At 52.4% G+C, this 18,908-nt stretch overlaps 2 protein-coding genes across 5 annotated transcripts in view; one reads left to right on the forward strand and one right to left on the reverse strand.

The window, feature by feature from the left end:
* The window catches only part of LOC139232721 (eukaryotic translation initiation factor 4E type 2-like), a 104,446-nt gene that overhangs the window by 43,481 nt on the left and 42,057 nt on the right, over positions 1–18,908 (forward strand). The window lies entirely within an intron of this gene.
* Positions 5,370–18,908, reverse strand: part of chrne (cholinergic receptor, nicotinic, epsilon) — a 42,947-nt gene continuing 29,408 nt past the window's right edge. The window contains exons 9-11 of one of the 4 annotated variants that reach the window (XM_070863221.1): positions 15,521–15,728; positions 9,815–9,942; positions 5,372–6,318 (exon numbers count right to left, since the gene is read on the reverse strand). In XM_070863221.1, coding sequence (XP_070719322.1) covers positions 6,151–6,318; positions 9,815–9,942; positions 15,521–15,728 — 504 coding nt within the window. In that variant the 3' untranslated portion in view covers positions 5,372–6,150. Of the gene's footprint in view, positions 6,319–9,814; positions 9,943–15,520; positions 15,729–18,908 lie in introns of all 4 variants that reach the window. The other 3 variants (XM_070863220.1, XM_070863223.1, XM_070863222.1) reach the window with 3 other exon arrangements.

Below are 18,908 nucleotides of genomic sequence, written 5' to 3' on the forward strand. Positions count from 1 at the left end.
TTCGGGGGCAAAAACACGAAGGCAGAATTTTATCTGAATAGCGACAGATTAGGAAAAGGGGAGGTGCAACGAGACCTGGATGTCATGGTACATCAGTCATTGAAAGTTGACATGCAGGTACAGCAGGCAGTGAAGAAGGCAAATGGTATGTTGGCCTTCATAGCTAGGGGATTTGAGTATAGGAGCAGGGCGGTCTTACAACAGTTGTACAGGGCCTGAGTGAGGTCTCACCTGGAATATTGTGTGCAGCTTTGGTCTCCTAATCTGAGGAAGGACATTCTTGCTATTGAGGGAGTGCAGCGAAGGTTCACCAGACTGATTCCTGGGATGGCTGGACTGACATATGAGGAGAGACTGGATCAACTGGGCCTTTATACACTGGAGTTTGGAAGAATGAGAGGGGATCATATAAAATTCTAACGGGTCTGGACAGGTTAGATGCGGGAAGAATGTTCCTGATGTTGGGGAAGTCCAGAACCAGGGGACAAAGTCTAAGGATAAGGGGTAGGCCATTTAGGACTGAGATGAGGAGAAACTTCTTCACTCAGAGAGTTGTTAACCTGTGGAATTCCCTGCCGCAGAGAGTTGTTGAGGCCAGTTCATTGGATATATTCAAGTGAGAGTTAGATATTTAGATGTGGCCCTTACGGCTAAAGGGATCAAGGGGTATGGAGAGAAAGCAGGAAAGGGGTACTGAGAGAATGATCAGCCATGATCTTATTGAATGGTGGTGCAGGCTCGAATGGCCGAATGGCCTACTCCTGCACCTATTTTCTATGTTTCTGTATACACTCCACCCCACCCGGAATCATATGATCTCCTGAGAGAGGCAAGAAAACAGATTTCTTAAAAACCCAAGCCAATTTGGGGGCGGCGGGGAAATATTTATGAAATTTCCTCTTCGACCCATCTAGATGATCGAAATTAGTCCAGGACATCACTGTGGTCCTGAATTCCTTGCCATACCGATCTTCTGTAAGCGGTGATCTCTGGCCCAGCCAGAAGCAGATCCAGCTCTCGCTTGAAGAAATTCAGCGAATCAGCATCCACCGTATGTGACAGCAGCCTGTTCCAGAGGTCCACTATTCTCTGGGAAAATAACCAGCTTCTGACCTAGATCTAGCCAAATACAACTTCAATTTGTGACCTTTTGGTTCGCTCTAACCTATTTAATTGAAACAAAACTGTCAACTGGAACACAATCTATTCCCTTCATTATCTTATAAATCTTAATCAGATCACCTCTAAGTCTACGCTGCTCTAAAGTGTAAAATAAACTCATTCTTGGTAACGTCATCTTACCAAAGCACTTGGGACAGTTTTTGTAATGGGGACTGTAACGTTTGATCGTGTCTATGTCAGCTTCAACTAACATCCGAAAACCTGAAGGATGTTTGCTCATGGGGAAAAAAAGTTAAAGCTTTTGATTGAATTTTACATCGTTTTGAGGAAAGATTAGGGAAGAAGTGAAAGGTACAGATTGAGAATTGAGGTGAGATGTAGAGTAAAGCTCCCTCTACACTGTCCCATCAAACACTCCCAGGGCAGGTACAGGGGGTTAGATACAGAGTAAAGCTCCCTCTACACTGTCCCATCAAACACTCCCAGGGCAGGTACAGCACAGGTTAGATACAGAGTAAAGCTCCCTCTACACTGTCCCATCAAATACTCCCAGAGCAGGTACAGCACGGTGTTAGATACAGAGTAAAGCTCCCTCTACACTGTCCCATCAAACACTCCCAGGGCAGGTACAGCACAGGTTAGATACAGAGTAAAGCTCCCTCTACACTGTCCCATCAAATACTCCCAGAGCAGGTACAGCACGGTGTTAGATACAAAGTAAAGCTCCCTCTACACTGTCCCATCAAACACTCCCAGGGCAGGTACAGCACGGGGTTAGATACAGAGTAAAGCTCCCTCTACACTGTCCCATCAAATACTCCCAGAGCAGGTACAGCACGGGGTTAGATACAGAGTAAAGCTCCCTCTACACTGTCCCCATCAAACACTCCCAGGGCAGGTACAGGGGGTTAGATACAGAGTAAAGCTCCCTCTACACTGTCCCATCAAACACTCCCAGGGCAGGTACAGCACAGGTTAGATACAGAGTAAAGCTCCCTCTACACTGCCCCATCAAACACTCCCAGGGCAGGTACAGCACAGGTTAGATACAGAGTAAAGCTCCCTCTACACTGCCCCATCAAACACTCCCAGGGCAGGTACAGCACGGGGTTAGATACAGAGTCCCTCTATGTCAGTCTGGATTGGGTTTGAGCTGAGTGTTTAACCCACTGTAAAATTTGCATTGTAAAATGTGCAGGGCTGTGGGGAAAGAGCGGGGAGGGGAGTGGGACTAATTGGATAGCTCTTCGAAGACATGATGGGCCGAATGGCCTCTTCTGTACTGTATGAGATGAATAAAGAGAAAGTTAAACACATAAAGAACCCTTAGGATGTGTGCAAGACATTGCCAATCAATCGCGTAGTTTGGGAAAAAATGACGAGTTCTAATCCAACCGTAGCAATTCACAACTCTGCTTATCTGTGAGCTGGCACCATGAAAACTCCCGGATTGTGGTAGGAATGCAACTCATTCACTAATTTCTTCAGGGTAAGGAAGCTGCCATCCCTATCCAGTCTGGCCTATACACAACTCCAGTCCCAAACTACGCGATTGATTGGCAATGTCTTGCTCGCATCCTAAGGGTTCTTTATGTGTTTAACTTTCACTTTATTAGTCTCACACAGCACAGAGGAGGCCATTCGGCCCATCATGTCTTCGAAGAGCTATCCAATTAGTCCCAATCCCCCCCGCTCTTTCCCCACAGCCCTGCACATTTTTCCTTTTAAGTTATATATTCAATTCCCTTTTGAATCTGCTTCCACCACCCTTTCAGGCAGCGGGTTCTAGATCACAAATAGCTACCTTAAAAAATTCTCCTCATCTCCCCCTCCATTTTAAATCTATCTCCTCTGGTTACCAACCTCCCTGCCACTGAAAACAGTTTCTCCCCAGAGATAGAAACATAGAAAATAGGTGCAGGAGTAGGCCATTCGGCCCTTCGAGCCTGCACCGCCATTCAATATGATCATGGCTGATCATGCAACTTCAGTACCCCATTTCTGCTTTCTCTCCATACCCCTTGATCCCGATAGCCGTAAGGGCCACATCTAACTCCCTCTTGAATATATTTAGTGAATTGGCCTCAACTCTCTGTGGTAGAGAATTCCACATGTTCACCACTCTCTGGGTGAAGAAGTTTCTCCTCATCTCGGTCCTAAATGGCTTACCCCTTATCCTTCGACTGTGACCCCTGGTTCTGGAACTCCCCAACATTGGGAACATTCTTCCTGCATATAACCTGTCCAGTCCCGTCAGAATTTTATATGTTTCTATGAGACCCCCTCTCATTCTTCTAAATTCCAGTGAATATAAGCCTAGTCGATCCAGTCTTTCTTCATATGTCAGTCCTGCCATCCCGGGAATCAGTCTGGTGAACCTTTGCTGCACTCCCTCAATAGCAAGAATATACTCTATCGAAACCCCTCATAATTTCAAACACGTTATAATCAGGTAAACGAATAAAGCAAGTGAGTTGTTGAAACCTTTATTACAAATATAAGATGACTTAATTATAAACAGAATTCATGCAATTCGACTTCCGAATAAAGTCCTGTGCAGCACAGTGTGGTCACAGGGATTTTAATAATACAGGGTGTGTGAAATCTTCCACTTGAACTGTCGACACACTGTTGTGCCTCTGTGGGGTTCCCTCGCCATCAGTTGAGGTTAGAAACATAAGGGTCTGTCGGATCTTTTTCCGCAGGAATGGTGACTCACATCTCTGTGGGTTTTCTGAGCCGCAGTTTCCAGCTCCATCGCTGCCTGGCACTAAGTGTGAACGTGTTGGGGGACAGGTATAGAGTCACTCTCCAGAAACCATCGCGCCAACATTAAACTGCCTTGTCAAAAAATAAACAGCCAGCAATGCGTTTGCTTCTGAGTGGAGAATTTTTTGAGCTGTGCGGGGCAGGACCGTAGAATGATACAAGAACAGAAAGAAGCCATTCAGCCCATCGAGCCTGTGCCGGCTCTGTGAGCGAGCGATCCAATCAGTCCCACTCCCCCCTGCCCTTTCCCCACAGCCCGGTGAATGTTTCCCCGTCAAGTATTTATCCAATTCCCGGTTTGAAAGTTACTATTGAATCTGCTCCCACCGCCCTTTCAGGCAGCGCGTTCCCGATCACAACAACTCGCTGCGTAAAAACATTCTCCCCATCTCCCCCTCTGGTTCCATCGTCGATTATCGTCAATCTGTGACCCTCTGGTTACCCACCCTCCTGCCCCCGGGAACAGTTTATATTATTTAAATCTATTTACTTTACTTTTCTTATGTTTCTTTGATGGCGCAAAGAAGTTAGTGGGAAATAACCTTTGCAAATCGCACAACATTGTCTGAAAGTAAGATATCGATCTTATTAATAGCAATACTGTAACTATGCCTAATAACAGCCCTTGCAGTATGGGCCAGCTGAGTTAATGAATGAACAAATAAACGTGATTTGGCAACAGAACAGCAAACACCTGGTGTCTGCTTACTGACCCGCGACCAATGCAGAATTAAAGTGCTCACTACCAGTAGGGAAATGAAAAATAATTCATCTTTGATTTTTTTTTTTAACAGATGGGCTGAGGGTGAAAACTGTTCTGCCATTTAAAGGGTAGTGTCAAATATTTTAGGTAATCAAGAAACACTGCGCAGATTTCCCCCCCCCTCAAACTCCACTGAGTTACGCAGTTCAGACACATTGCTGCTCCTACCATGAAAAGACTTACATTTATATAGCGACTTTCATGATTACCGGATGTCTCATACTTTTGGAGTGTAGTCACCGTTGTAATGTGGGAAACGCCAATTTGCGCACAGCAAGCTCCCACACACAGCGATGTGATAATGACCTGGATAATCTGTTTTTGTTATGTTGGTTGAGGGATAAATATCAGCCCCAGGACACCGGGGAAAACCTCCCTGCTCTTCTTCAGAATAGTGACGTGAGATCTTTTACGTCGACCCGAGATGGGGCCTCGTTTCAACGTCCCAACCGAAAGACGGCCCCTCCGACAGTGCGGCACTCCCTCAGTACTGCCCCTCCGACAGAGTGGCGCTCCCTCAGTACCGCCCCTCTGACAGTGCGGCGCTCCCTCAGTACCGCCCCTCCGACAGTGCGGGGCTCCCTCAGTACTGCCCCTCCGACAGTGCGGCACTCCCTCAGTACTGCCCCTCCGACAGTGCGGCGCTCCCTCAGTACTGCCCCTCCGACAGTGCAGCACTCCCTCAGTACCGCCCCTCCGACAGTGCGGCGCTCCCTCAGTGCCGCCCCTCCGACAGTGCGGCGCTCCCTCAGCACTGCCTCTCCGACAGTGCGGCGCTCCCTCAGTACTGCCTCTCCGACAGTGCGGCACTCCCTCAGTACTGCCCCTCCGACAGAGCGGCGCTCCCTCAGTACTGCCCCTCCGACAGTGCGGCGCTCCCTCAGTACTGCCCCTCCGACAGTGCGGCGCTCCCTCAGTACTGCCCTTCCGACAGTGCGGCGCTCCCTCAGTACTGCCCCTCCGACAGAGCGGCGCTCCCTCAGTACTGCCCCTCCGACAGAGCAGCGCTCCCTCAGCACTGCCCCTCCGACAGTGCGGCGCTCCCTCAGTACTGCCCCTCCGAAAGTGCGGGGCTCCCTCAGCACTGCCCCTCCGACAGTGCGGCGCTCCCTCAGTACCGCCCCTCCGACAGTGCAGTGCTCCCTCAGTACTGCACTGGGAGTGTCAGCCTGGATTTCTGTGCTCAAGTTCCTGGAGTGGGACTTGACCCCACAACCTTCTGACTCAGAGGCGAGAGAGAGTGCTGCCCACTGAGCCAGAGCCGACACTGAGTTAGGGAGAGTACAAGATCGGCAATGGTATTACCTGGAGGAAGGGGGAGGAAGATCTCTTTTTGACTCCCACCCCGGGATCTGCATTGGGACTTACCGCTGGTGAACAGCTGTAGGAGTAATACATTTATTTCAAAAGGATTAAAAAAATTAAACAGAGATCAAAAAATGTTTCGGGTTCCCAGTCAGAATTAGGAAGGAAAGGGGTTCGAAGTACGCTGCGTGTTATTCTGGGGCATATTTCTTGCGGTCTCCTGCGAAGGGGAATTCAGGTGCTTGGTTGAAGTGCCCCATGAGGAAGATTACCAGAGTGCCAATAGCGATGAGGAGAAGTGCAATCCAGAAACAGGCTTTGTCGATAACTTTTCCGATCAGAATCCAGTTTTCGTTTTCCTGAAAGAATAGAACAGAAATGGTGTGACTGTAAATTCAGCCGTGGTGGGGTGGGGAGAAGGGGATTCACTTCAGCTGGACCCAGCTGTTTTTGCGAGCACACTAAATGCTAATATAGCGATCTAGTTAGATGAAAAGTATCGGTCCACACACATTTCCTGCTGGTTTTAAGAACATAAGAAACAGGAGCAGGAGTCAGCCATTCGGCCCCTTGAGCCTGTTCCGCCATTCATGAAGATCACGGCTGATTAGCGAACTTAACTCCACTTTCCCGCCCGATCCCTTGATTCCCCGAGAGTCCAAAAATCTATCGCTCTCAGCCTTGAATATACTCAACGACTGAGCCTCCATGGCCCTCTGGGGCAGAGAATTCCAGAGATTCACCCCCCTCTGAGTGAAGAAATTCCTCCTCTCCGTCCTAAATGTCCGACCCCTTATCCTGAGACTGTGACCCCTGGTTCTAGACTCCCTAGCCCGGGGGGAAACATCCTCTCAGCATCTGTGTGTGTGTGTCTGTCTCTAATGATGCCAACCACATTTTTTTCAATGTATCGAATGAACGAAACATTTCAGAAGCTGAATTAAGCGAGTTCCATACGCCAACACTAATTCCATAAAGTCTGCAGGACTTGCTTGTGAACTCACCCAGTGCTTACTTAACAACAATTAGACTTAAACAGACACTTCAGCTGCAGAATGCTACATTACGTAGTATAATGTTTCTGTCCTTCCATCAAAAGCACGTCATTGGTTGCGAAGCGCTTTGGGACATCCTGGGGTCGAGAAAGGTGCTATATAAATGCAAATCTTTCTTTTTTTCTCCTTATGAGACAGCGTATCCTGACATAGTGTCAGCAATGTAGATCTGTGAGTACGTATGCATTTCGAGACTGTAAGGGTTTCTAAATATCTAGTCCCCGTTGCACATTACAATGATTCTGTACTCCATGATATTCCCACAGTCCCTCCCTTTTTCTCCCCTGGTCACACATTCTTGAAATTGATCCGCAATTTTATTTTTTAAATACCAATATTTGTGGTTGCCTCATGTTCAGAACTAGAGGCTTTTCACACAATTTAAACCAACCAGAATTTCACCATGGCCATAATAAAAGTCTGGTTTTAACAGGTTAATTAACTTCAATAACTCCAATTAATTCAAACCAATCTCAAACTAACCAGTGCCACTTGAAAAAAAACTCCACAGACAGACTTAAAGACAAATCAACATCCCGATATAGTGGTTTATACCAGGGAGGTGATTGTGTGTATGTTCCATAAAACAAACACATCTTGGTTGAGCCAACAACTGTGTGTTGTGTGAATGTGAGTCGGGAGTTTGAGTGTTGTGTGAACTCGGGAGTTGTTGTGTCTTTTGTTCTTATAAATCCTGACGTCAAAGAACTGTGTAACAGGGCACTCGGTATTTAGAAACCCTTACGGAAATCCCAGAATACAAAACCTGACAAAAGGGTCATTTGCATCAGCACAACGTGACAGAGTTAAACTCGTCTGCTAGATTTTTGTGCTCGAGTCTCTGCAGTGGGAGTTGAACCCACAACCTCCTGACTCAAGAGGCTAGTGTGAACCACGGCTGACACACACTTGTAAATTACAACAACAACTTGCATCTAGTGCCTTTAACAGAGTAAAATGTCCGAAGGCGCTTCACAGGAGCTTTGCCTGACACAACCTGACACCGAGCCACAACACGAGATATTACGACAGGTGACGACAAGCTTGGTCAAAGAGATTCGTTTTAAGGAGGTGGAAAGAGAGAGGTTTAGGAGGGAGTTCCAGAGAGCAGACCAGGTCTCAGTTTAATGTCCCATCCAAAAGACAGTACCTCCGACAGTGCAGCGCTCCTTCAGTACTGCCCCTCCGACAGTGCAGCGCTCTCTCAGCACCGCCCCTCCGACAGTGCGGCACTCCCTCAGCACCGCCCCTCCGACAGTGCAGCACTCCCTCAGCACTGCCCCTCCGACAGTGCAGCACTCCCTCAATACTGCCCCTCCGACAGTGCGGCACTCCCTCAGCACTGCCCCTCCGACAGTGCGGTGCTCCCTCAATACAGTCCCTCCGACAGTGCGGCACTCCCTCAGTACTGCCCCTCCAACAGTGCGGCGCTCCCTCAGTACTGCCCCTCCGACAGCGCGGCGCTCCCTCAGTACTGCCCCTCCGACAGTGCGGCACTCCCTCAGTACAGTCCCTCCGACAATGCGGCACTCCCTCAGTACCGCCCCTCCGACAGTGAGGCGTTCCCTCAGTACTGCCCCTCCGACAGTGCGGCACTCCCTCAGTACAGTCCCTCCGACAATGCGGCACTCCCTCAGTACTGCCCCTCCGACAGTGCGGCGCTCCCTCAGCACCGCCCCTCCGACAGTACGGCGCTCCCTCAGTACTGCCCCTCCGACAGTGCAGCACTCCCTCAGCACCGCCCCTCCGACAGTGCAGCACTCCCTCAATACTGCCCCTCCGACAGTGCAGCACTCCCTCAATACTGCCCCTCCGACAGTGCAGCGTTCCCTCAGTACTGCCCCTCCGACAGTACGGCGCTCCCTCAGTACTGCCCCTCCGACAGTGCAGCACTCCCTCAGTACCGCCCCTCCGACAGTGCAGCACTCCCTCAATACTGCCCCTCCGACAGTGCAGCACTCCCTCAGTACCGCCCCTCCGACAGTGCAGCACTCCCTCAGTACCGCCCCTCCGACAATGCGGCGCTCCCTCAGCACTGTCCCTCCGACAGTGCGGCGCTCCCTCAGTACTGCCCCTCCGACAGTGCGGCGCTCCCTCAGTACTGCCCCTCCGACAGTGCGGCGCTCCCTCAGTACTGCCCCTCCGACAGTGCGGCGCTCCCTCAGTACCGCCCCTCCGACAGTGCGGCGCTCCCTCAGCACTGTCCCTCCGACAGTGCGGCGCTCCCTCAGTACTGCCCCTCCGACAGTACGGCGCTCCCTCAGTACTGCCCCTCCGACAGTGCAGCACTCCCTCAGTACCGCCCCTCCGACAGTGCAGCACTCCCTCAATACTGCCTCTCTGACAGTGCAGCACTCCCTCAGTACCGCCCCTCCGACAGTGCAGCACTCCCTCAGTACCGCCCCTCCGACAATGCGGCGCTCCCTCAGCACTGTCCCTCCGACAGTGCGGCGCTCCCTCAGTACTACCCCTCCGACAGTGCGGCGCTCCCTCAGTACTGCCCCTCCGACAGTGCGGCGCTCCCTCAGTACTGCCCCTCCGACAGTGCGGCGCTCCCTCAGTACCGCCCCTCCGACAGTGCGGCGCTCCCTCAGCACTGTCCCCCCGACAGTGCGGCGCTCCCTCAGTACTGCCCCTCCGACAGTGCGGTGCTCCCTCAGTACTGCCCCTCCAACAGTGCAGCACTCCCTCAGCACTGGCACTGGGAGTGTCGGCCTAGATCTGTGCTCAAGTCTCTGGAGTGGGGCTCGGTCCCACAATTACAGTCTTGTAACCCAGTTCCAGCCCTGCGCATACTCACAGAACCAATGTCATTCTGTTCTTTAGTGCTTTCGGCGATAAAGTTGCAGGCATCAACACAGGTCTTTATCTCAGGCGCGAAGTGAGCCAGGTTTTTGTAGAGGTCAACCGTTGTTCCAATATCAATGTCTGTGCCCGAGCGATTCAGAAATACAAGATTCATTATTTATTCAAAATTACAGAGTAAAACTGGCATTTTTTAATCTTCCCTCCTCCCCCGAAGGTGCTGCATGGGTGACTGTGGTCTAGAAATTTGCTGGGAAATGATCAACTTGCACTTCCCGCAATTTGCGGCCCACCGCAAAATATTTCCGAGCTGCAGGGTGAGGGGAAAGGTCTCACTGAGCAGGCAGGCCACGAGATGCCCCACTCCAGCTAATTCTGGCCCAATGACCTGGCCAGGTGGGCACTTCACAACCCAGACTCTCGGCTGTGAGCCTCAAGCTATTCAGTGACGGTCGGAGGAGCTGCAGACTGAGTTGAGCTGTATAACTTTGGGGAAAGGGAAAAGGACATCATATTCGAACCAGATAACATCTTCACCTGATGTGCATACACTCGCTCTCTCACAGGCACACTCGCACTCGAGCTCTCATTCTCTCACAAACACACACTCACACTCTATCACAGATACACGTACACTCGCATTCTTACTCACTCTCAGACACACACTCGCTCTTTCACAGACACACACACTCACACTCTAGTTCACTCTCAGACACACACGCGCTCTCTCACAGACACACACACACACTCGCTCTCTCACAGACACACACACTCGCTCTCTCACAGACACACACTCGCTCTCTCACAGACACACACTCGCTCTCTCACAGACACACACTCGCTCTCTCACAGACACACGCACTCGCTCTCTCACAGACACACACTCACACTCTCACAAACACACACACTCGCTCTCTCACAGACACACACACTCACACTCTCACAGACACACACACTCGCTCTCTCACAGACACACACACGCTCTCACAGACAGACACACTCGCTCTCTCACAGACACACACACTCACAATCTCACAGACACACACACTCGCTCTCTCACAGACACACACTCGCTCTCTCACAGACACACACACTCGCTCTCTCACAGACACACACACTCGCTCTCTCACAGACACACACACTCTCACTCTCACAGACACACACACTCTCACAAACACACACACTCGCTCTCTCACAGACACACACACTCGCTCTCTCACAGACACACACACTCACACTCTCACAGACACACACACTCGCTCTCTCACAGACACACACACTCGCTCTCTCACAGATACACACACTCTCACAGACACACACACTCACACTCTCACAGATACACACACTCACAGACACACACACTCACACTCTCACAGACACACACACTTGCTCTCTCACAGACACACACACTCACACTCTCACAGACACACACACTTGCTCTCTCACAGACACACACACTCTCTCACAGACACACACACTCTCACAGACACACACACTCGCTCTCTCACAGACACACACACTCTCTCACAGACACACACACTTGCTCTCTCACAGACACACACACTCTCTCACAGACACACACACTCACACACTTACAGACACACACACTTGCGCCACATTCTCTCAGACACACTCGCACTCGAACTCTCATTCCCTCACACACACACTTTCACTCTTACAGATACACATACTCACACTCTCGCTCTGACACTCACACTCTCACAGACACACGTACTCGCGCTATAACACTTGCTCTCTCACAAACTCTCAGACACATACTCATACTTGCATTCATGCTCGCTCTCTCACAGACACTCGCACTCTCGCTCTCTCTTAGAGACACACACTCATCCACTCACATTCACGCTCTCGCTCACACACACACACACACAATGCAAGGCCAGAAGCTATTGCTAACATTTTCTCTCCCTCTCGGACCGCTTTGCTCAATTATAACACACTCCTCCGACATTGCCCCAACTGAGAACAGTTTAAAAGAAAGAACTTGCATTTATATAGCGCCTTTCACAACCTCAGGACATCCCAAAGTGTTTCACACTTAATGAAGTACCGTCACTGTTGTAATGTAGGAAACGCAACCAATTCGCACAGAGCAAGCTCCCCCAAACAGCATCTGACAATTTGATCCATTTTAGTGATGTTGGGATAAATATCCGTTAGGTCACAGGGATAACTCCCCTGCTCTTCTTGGAAAACGTGTCAGGGGATCTTTTGTGTCCACCTGAGAGGGCAGGGGGCCTCGGTTTAATGTCTCATCGAAAAACGGCACCTCTGACAGTACGGCGCTCCCTCAGTACTGCCTCTCCGACAGTGCGGGGCTCCCTCAGTACTGCCCCTCCGACAGTGCGGTGCTCCCTCAGTACTGCCCCTCCGACAGTGCGGCACTCCCTCAGCACTGCCCCTCTGACAGTGCGGCACTCCCTCAGCACTGCCCCTCTGACAGTGCGGGACTCCCTCAGTACTGCCCCTCCGACAGTGCGGGGCTCCCTCAGTACTGCCCCTCCGACAGTGCGGGGCTCCCTCAGTACTGCCCCTCCGACAGTGCGGTGCTCCCTCAGTACTGCCCCTCCGACAGTGCGGGGCTCCCTCAGTACTGCCCCTCCGACAGTGCGGGGCTCCCTCAGTACTGCCCCTCCGACAGTGCGGTGCTCCCTCAGTACTGCCCCCCCGACAGTGCGGGGCTCCCTCAGTACTGCCCCTCCGACAGTGCGGGGCTCCTCAGTACTGCCCCTCCGACAGTGCGGCACTCCCTCAGTACCGCCCCTCCAGCAGTGCGGCACTCCCTCAGTACTGCCCCTCCGACAGTGCGGGGCTCCCTCAGTACTGCCCCTCCGGCAGTGCGGCGCTCCATCAGTACTGCACTGGGAGTGTCAGCCTGGATTTTGTGCTCAAAGTCTCTGGATAAAGTGGGATTTGAACCAACAACCTTTGAGTGAGAGGTGAAGGTGCGACTCAATGAGCCAAGGCCGATACCGCATTGTAACTCAGCATGGAGCAGTAGTTGAACCTTTGTCGTCTGTATAACTCAGTATCGCGTCACTGAGCTATGGAGGGAGCTCCTAACATTGAGTCGAACAGTATTTACTGACAGGCATGTGCAACATTTGTCGTAAAGCTGTTAATAGATTGATATTTTGATTATGTTTGAGAACAAGGAGAAATTTCCTAAAGTTCCCTCATTTTTGCAGTTTTCCCTGTGACCTTTCACCTCTCTCAGGACATTATATTGCAAACAGTAATACATGGTTTGTTTTAGAGAATGGACTATTTGGGCTGAATTGGCTTTACTTATATTTTAGAAATTTTCAAAGTGGGACGCCCAGATAGGTCTGCGACAGAAACCTCCACAAGTCCCCAAAGCTCAACAGATTACTCTCTCTCCCTCGTCAGGTTACTGCACTGTTGCAGTTCTCTTTCTATATACCAATAAAATATGTTTTCTGCAATATCACTTCTGTCCTTTAGTTAGCTGACACTTTCTTTTTGAAAATAAGACAAAGAATCTCCAGGAATGTGTTGATATTCACGTGGGGTTCCTGGGAGTATGTTACTATTTACAGGGTGTCCCCGGGTATGTGTCAGTGTTTACAGGGGGTCCCCGGGCGTGTGTCGGTATTTACAGGGGGTCCCCGGGCGTGTGTCGGTATTTACAGGGGGTCCCCGGGCATATGTTGATATTTGCAGGGGATTCCCGGGACTGTCGATATTTGCAGGGGGTCCCCGGGAGTGTATCGATATTTTCAAGGGCGTCCCTGGGAGTGTGTCTCGTTCATGCCTTTGCTATCTCTCGACTTGACTATTCCAACGCATTGAATGGCTGGCCTCCCACAATTTTACCTTATGTAAACTAGAGGTGATCTAAAACACGGCTGCCCGTGTCCTAACCCATCACCCCCTGTGCTCGCTGACCTACATTGGCTTCCAGTTAAGCAACGTCTCGATTTCAAAATTCCCATCCTTGTTTACAAATCCCTCCATGGCCCTCACCCCTCCCTATCTCTGTAATCTCCTCCAGTCCCACAATCCCCCGAGATCTCTGCGCTCCTCTAATTCTGCCCTCCTGACCATCCCTGATTATAATCGCTCCACCATCGGTGGCCGTGCCTTCTGTTGCCTGGGCCCCAAGCTCTGGAACTCCCTCCCTAAACCTCTCCGCCTCTCTCTCCTCCTTCAAGACGCTCCTTAAAACCGACCTCTCACCTGCGCTAATTTCTCCTTAAGCGGCTTGGTGTCAAATTTTAATCTCGTAATGCTCCTGTGAAGCACCTCGGGACGTTTCACTACGTTAAAGGCGCTATATAAATACAGGTTGTTGTTTCGACATTTGCAAAGTGTTCTCGGAAAGTGTGTTGATATTTGCAAAGGGGTCCCAGAAATGGAAATCTTGAAATGCACTGTTTCATTCCATATTTAATTAGGTAGCAATTGGCTCCTTTCTGTTGGTTAATTATGACTTGTTTCCGATCCATGATCTCCCCATGGAATGCACCATCTGAACACTAGGGAGAGGCAGGTGGCCTCTGTCAATGCTGGCCATGTCTGTATGAAACCTCACAGCAACACAGCTCACATTGGGGAGGTCTGCATGTTGGGAATTGCAGGCTGAAGTACCTCCATTCTTGCCCCGACATGCAGCACCACTAAACCCATCTCCCCATTCTCAACTCATAACTGAGCGTGCTCTTTCATACATTAGGTCTGCAGCCCTGTGTGCTAACGTCCCATTTCACACGTCACTTCGGGCGGGAAAGTGGAGTGAGGTCGAAGATCAGCCGTGATTGGCCGACATTGAATAAATTTAAGACAGAGATAGACAGTTTCTTAAATGATAAGGGGTTATGGGGAGCGGGCGGGAAACTGATCAGATCAGCCGTGATCTCATTGAATGGCGGAGCAGGCTCGAGGGGCCGAATGGCCGACTCCTGCTCCTATTTCTTTTGTTCTTATGACCAGAATTAAGAGCTCACTTTGGGAATTATGGCCAGAGACGATACTATCATTGGAGCACTGAAACAAGAAAGTGGCCTTGGACAGGATGTCACTAACATGGATCTAACATCACCAGTGATTTAGTTACTCGGCTGCAGTGTATTGTTAATGGTTTCATAGGAACAGGAGGAGACCGTTCAGCCCCTCGAGCCTGCTTTCTGCCAATTCAATATGGCTGATCTATATCTTAACTCCATCTACACGCCTTGATTCCGCAAATCTTAATACCCTTACCCAACAAAAACCGAACAATCTCAGATTTGAACATTTTCAATTGACCGCCCTGTCGCCCCACTGCCTCAACAGCCTTTTGGGAGAACGAATTCCAGATTTCCACTGGCCTTTGTGTGAAGAAGTGCTCAATAAAACCCCAGCCAGTTGGGTTCGGGGGTTCCCCGATGGGGCAGGTGGTTGTGAGTCCGGTGGATGAACCGGTAATGTGCGGTGTGATTGTTAAACCTTTTGCTAATAAACCAATTAGTTCTTAATAGCTCTCAGTGTTGCTGTGAATTCTGAAGCAAAGATCCCATGAAGCAAATACATTACAGTTGTCTCTTAACTGCCCTCTGAAATGGCCTAGTAAAGCCACCCAATTGTAGCAGGGAGTGGCCCGCGGAGCACAGTTGCAGGCCTGAGGATCTAAAGACTGAGGACTCGCCATCCGAATCCCATCCCAGCGTCCGCATCTTACCCTCTGCCATCTTGTCGGCTCTCTTGAGCCCATGTCTGTCCCGCTGCCTTTCGAACATCAGTTCACTCCGTGGTTTTTTCAAGATATATTCCTCCGCCTTTATCATAATCCCAAAGGAGCTGCGGCGCCTTGGCTGGGGCGTGTCCCAGGAATCCTCGGAAGACTCCAAGTGCATGCCCAAGTACTGGGGCAGGATCTCCAGGAACATCTGCAATTACAACCCGCAACTCAGTGAGGCCCAGCCGACAATCACAGGCAGAGGCCTTTGTTTCGTTTATTCCGTCACGGGGTTGTGGGCGTCACTGGCAAGGCCGGCATTTATCGCACTCCCAGTGCTCCCGCCGCTGAGTCAGAAGGGCATGGGTTCGGGTCCCACTCCAGAGACTTGAGCACAAACATTCAGGCCGACATTCCAGTGCAGCACTGAGGGAGCGCCGCACTGTCGGAGGGGCGGTACTGAGGGAGCGCCGCACTGTCGGAGGGGCAGTACTGAGGGAGCGCCGCACTGTCGGAGGGGCAGTACTGAGGGAGCCCCGCACTGTCAGAGGGGCAGTACTGAGGGAGCGCCGCACTGTCGGAGGGGCGGTACTGAGGGAGTGCCGCACTGTCGGAGGGGCAGTACTGAGGGAGCCCCGCACTGTCAGAGGGGCAGTACTGAGGGAGCGCCGCACTGTCGGAGGGGCGGTACTGAGGGAGCGCCGCACTGTCAGAGGGGCGGTACTGAGGGAGCGCCGCACTGTCGGAGCGGCAGTACTGAGGGAGCGCCGAACTGTCAGAGGGGCAGTACTGAGGGAGCGCCGCACTGTCAGAGGGGCAGTACTGAGGGAGCGCCGCACTGTCGGAGGGGCAGTACTGAGGGAGCGCCGCACTGTCGGAGGGGCGGTACTGAGGGAGCGCCGCACTGTCGGAGGGGCAGTACTGAGGGAGCGCCGCACTGTCGGAGGGGCAGTACTGAGGGAGCCCCGCACTGTCAGAGGGGCAGTACTGAGGGAGCGCCGCACTGTCGGAGGGGCGGTACTGAGGGAGTGCCGCACTGTCGGAGGGGCAGTACTGAGGGAGCCCCGCACTGTCAGAGGGGCAGTACTGAGGGAGCGCCGCACTGTCGGAGGGGCGGTACTGAGGGAGCGCCGCACTGTCAGAGGGGCGGTACTGAGGGAGCGCCGCACTGTCGGAGCGGCAGTACTGAGGGAGCGCCGAACTGTCAGAGGGGCAGTACTGAGGGAGCGCCGCACTGTCAGAGGGGCAGTACTGAGGGAGCGCCGCACTGTCGGAGGGGCAGTACTGAGGGAGCGCCGCACTGTCGGAGGGGCGGTACTGGGGGAGCGCCGCACTGTCAGAGGAGTGGTACTGAGGGAGTGCCGCACTGTCGAAGGGGCAGTACTGAGGGAGCGCCGCACTGTCAGAGGGGCGGTACTGAGGGAGCCCCGCACTGTCGGAGGGGCAGTACTGAGGGAGCGCCGCACTGTCGGAGGGGCAGTACTGAGGGAGCGCCGCACTGTCAGAGGGGCAGTACTGAGGGAGCGCCGCATTGTCGGAGGGGCGGTACTGAGGGAGTGCCGCACTATCTGAGGGGCTATACTGAGGGAGCGCCGCACTGTCGGAGGGGCGGTACTGAGGGAGCGCCGCACTGTCGGAGGGGCGATACTGAGGGAGCTCTGCACTGTCGGAGGGGCGGTACAGAGGGAGTGCCGCACTGTCGGAGGGGCAGTACTGAGGGAGCGCCGCACTGTCGGAGGGGCAGTACTGAGGGAGTGCCGCACTGTCGGAGGGGCAGTACTGAGGGAGTGCCGCACTGTCGGAGGGGCAGTACTGAGGGAGCGCCGCACTGTCGGAGGGGCAGTACTGAGAGAGGGCCGCAATGTCGGAGGGGCAGTACTGATGGAGCACCGCACTGTCAGAGGGGCGGTACTGAGGGAGCGCCGCACTGTCAGAGGGTCAGTACTGAGGGAGCGCCGCACTGTCGGAGGGGCCGTACTGAGGGAGTGCCGCACTGTCGGAGGGGCAGTACTGAGGGAGCGCCGCACTGTCGGATGGGCAGTACTGAGGGGCGCCGCACTGTCGGAGGGACAGTACTGAGGGAGTGCCGCACTGTCGGAGGGGCAGTACTGAGGGAGTGCCGCACTGTCGGAGGGGCAGTACTGAGGGAGTGCCGCACTGTCGGAGGGGCAGTACTGAGGGAGCGCCGCACTGTCGGAGGGGCAGTACTGAGGGGCGCCGCACTGTCGGAGGGACAGTACTGAGGGAGTGCCGCACTGTCGGAGGGGCAGTACTGAGGGAGTGCCGCACTGTCGGAGGGGCAGTACTGAGGGAGTGCCGCACTGTCGGAGGGGCAGTACTGAGGGAGTGCCGCACTGTCGGAGGGGCAGTACTGAGGGAGTGCCGCACTGTCGGAGGGGCAGTACTGAGGGAGTGCCGCACTGTCGGAGGGGCAGTACTGAGGGATTGCCGTACTGTCGGAGGGGCAGTACTGAGGGGCCGTCGCTGGCCAGGCCGGCATTTATTGCCCATCCCCCTAATTGCCCCTTGAGAAGGTGGTGGTGAGCCACCTTGAACCGCTGCAGTCCGTGTGGTGAAGGTGCTCCCACGGCGCTGACTTTGTCGGAACGGTTTGGTACTGAGGCTCGCTGGGCCATTCCAGAGGGTCAGTTAATGGTCAACCACATTGCTGTGGGTCTGGAGTCACATATCGCCCAGACCAGGTAAGGGCGGCAGATTTTCTTCCCTAAAGGGGCATTAGCGAACCAGTGGAGTTTTTCTAACAATCCGGTAATTCCATGGTCACCATTGCTGATACTCGCTTTTTATTCCAGATTTATTTAATGAATTGAATTTAAATTCCCCGGCATGCCGTGGTGGGATTAGAATTTGTTTCTCTAGGTTATTAGTCCCGGTCTCCGGATTACCTCGTCAGTACAACCAAAACCCTAGGGCTCCCAGCCAGCCATTAGAAGGATGAGCGGGGATCTCATAGAAACATATAAAATTCTGACGGGATTGGACAGGTTAGATGCAGGAAGAATGTTCCCGATGTTGGGGAAGTCCAGAACCAGGGGTCACAGTCTAAGGATAAGGGGTAAGCCATTTAGGACCGAGATGAGGAGAAACTTCTTCACCCAGAGAATTGTGAACCTGTGGAATTCTCTGCCACAGAAAGTTGTTGAGGCCAATTTGTTAGATATATTCAAGAGGGAGTTTAGATGTGGCCCTTACGGCTAAAGGGATCAAGGGGTATGGAGAGAAAGCAGGAAAGGGGTACTGAGGTGAATGATCAGCCATGATCGTATTGAATGGTGGTGCAGGCTCGAAGGGCCGAATGGCCGACTCCTGCAACTATTTTCTATGTTTCTATCCTTCCTTAAGTACGGAGACCAAAACTGTACGCAGTACT

The sequence above is a fragment of the Pristiophorus japonicus genome, chromosome 20 (genome assembly GCF_044704955.1).
Source record: "Pristiophorus japonicus isolate sPriJap1 chromosome 20, sPriJap1.hap1, whole genome shotgun sequence".
Lineage (NCBI taxonomy): Eukaryota > Metazoa > Chordata > Chondrichthyes > Pristiophoridae > Pristiophorus > Pristiophorus japonicus.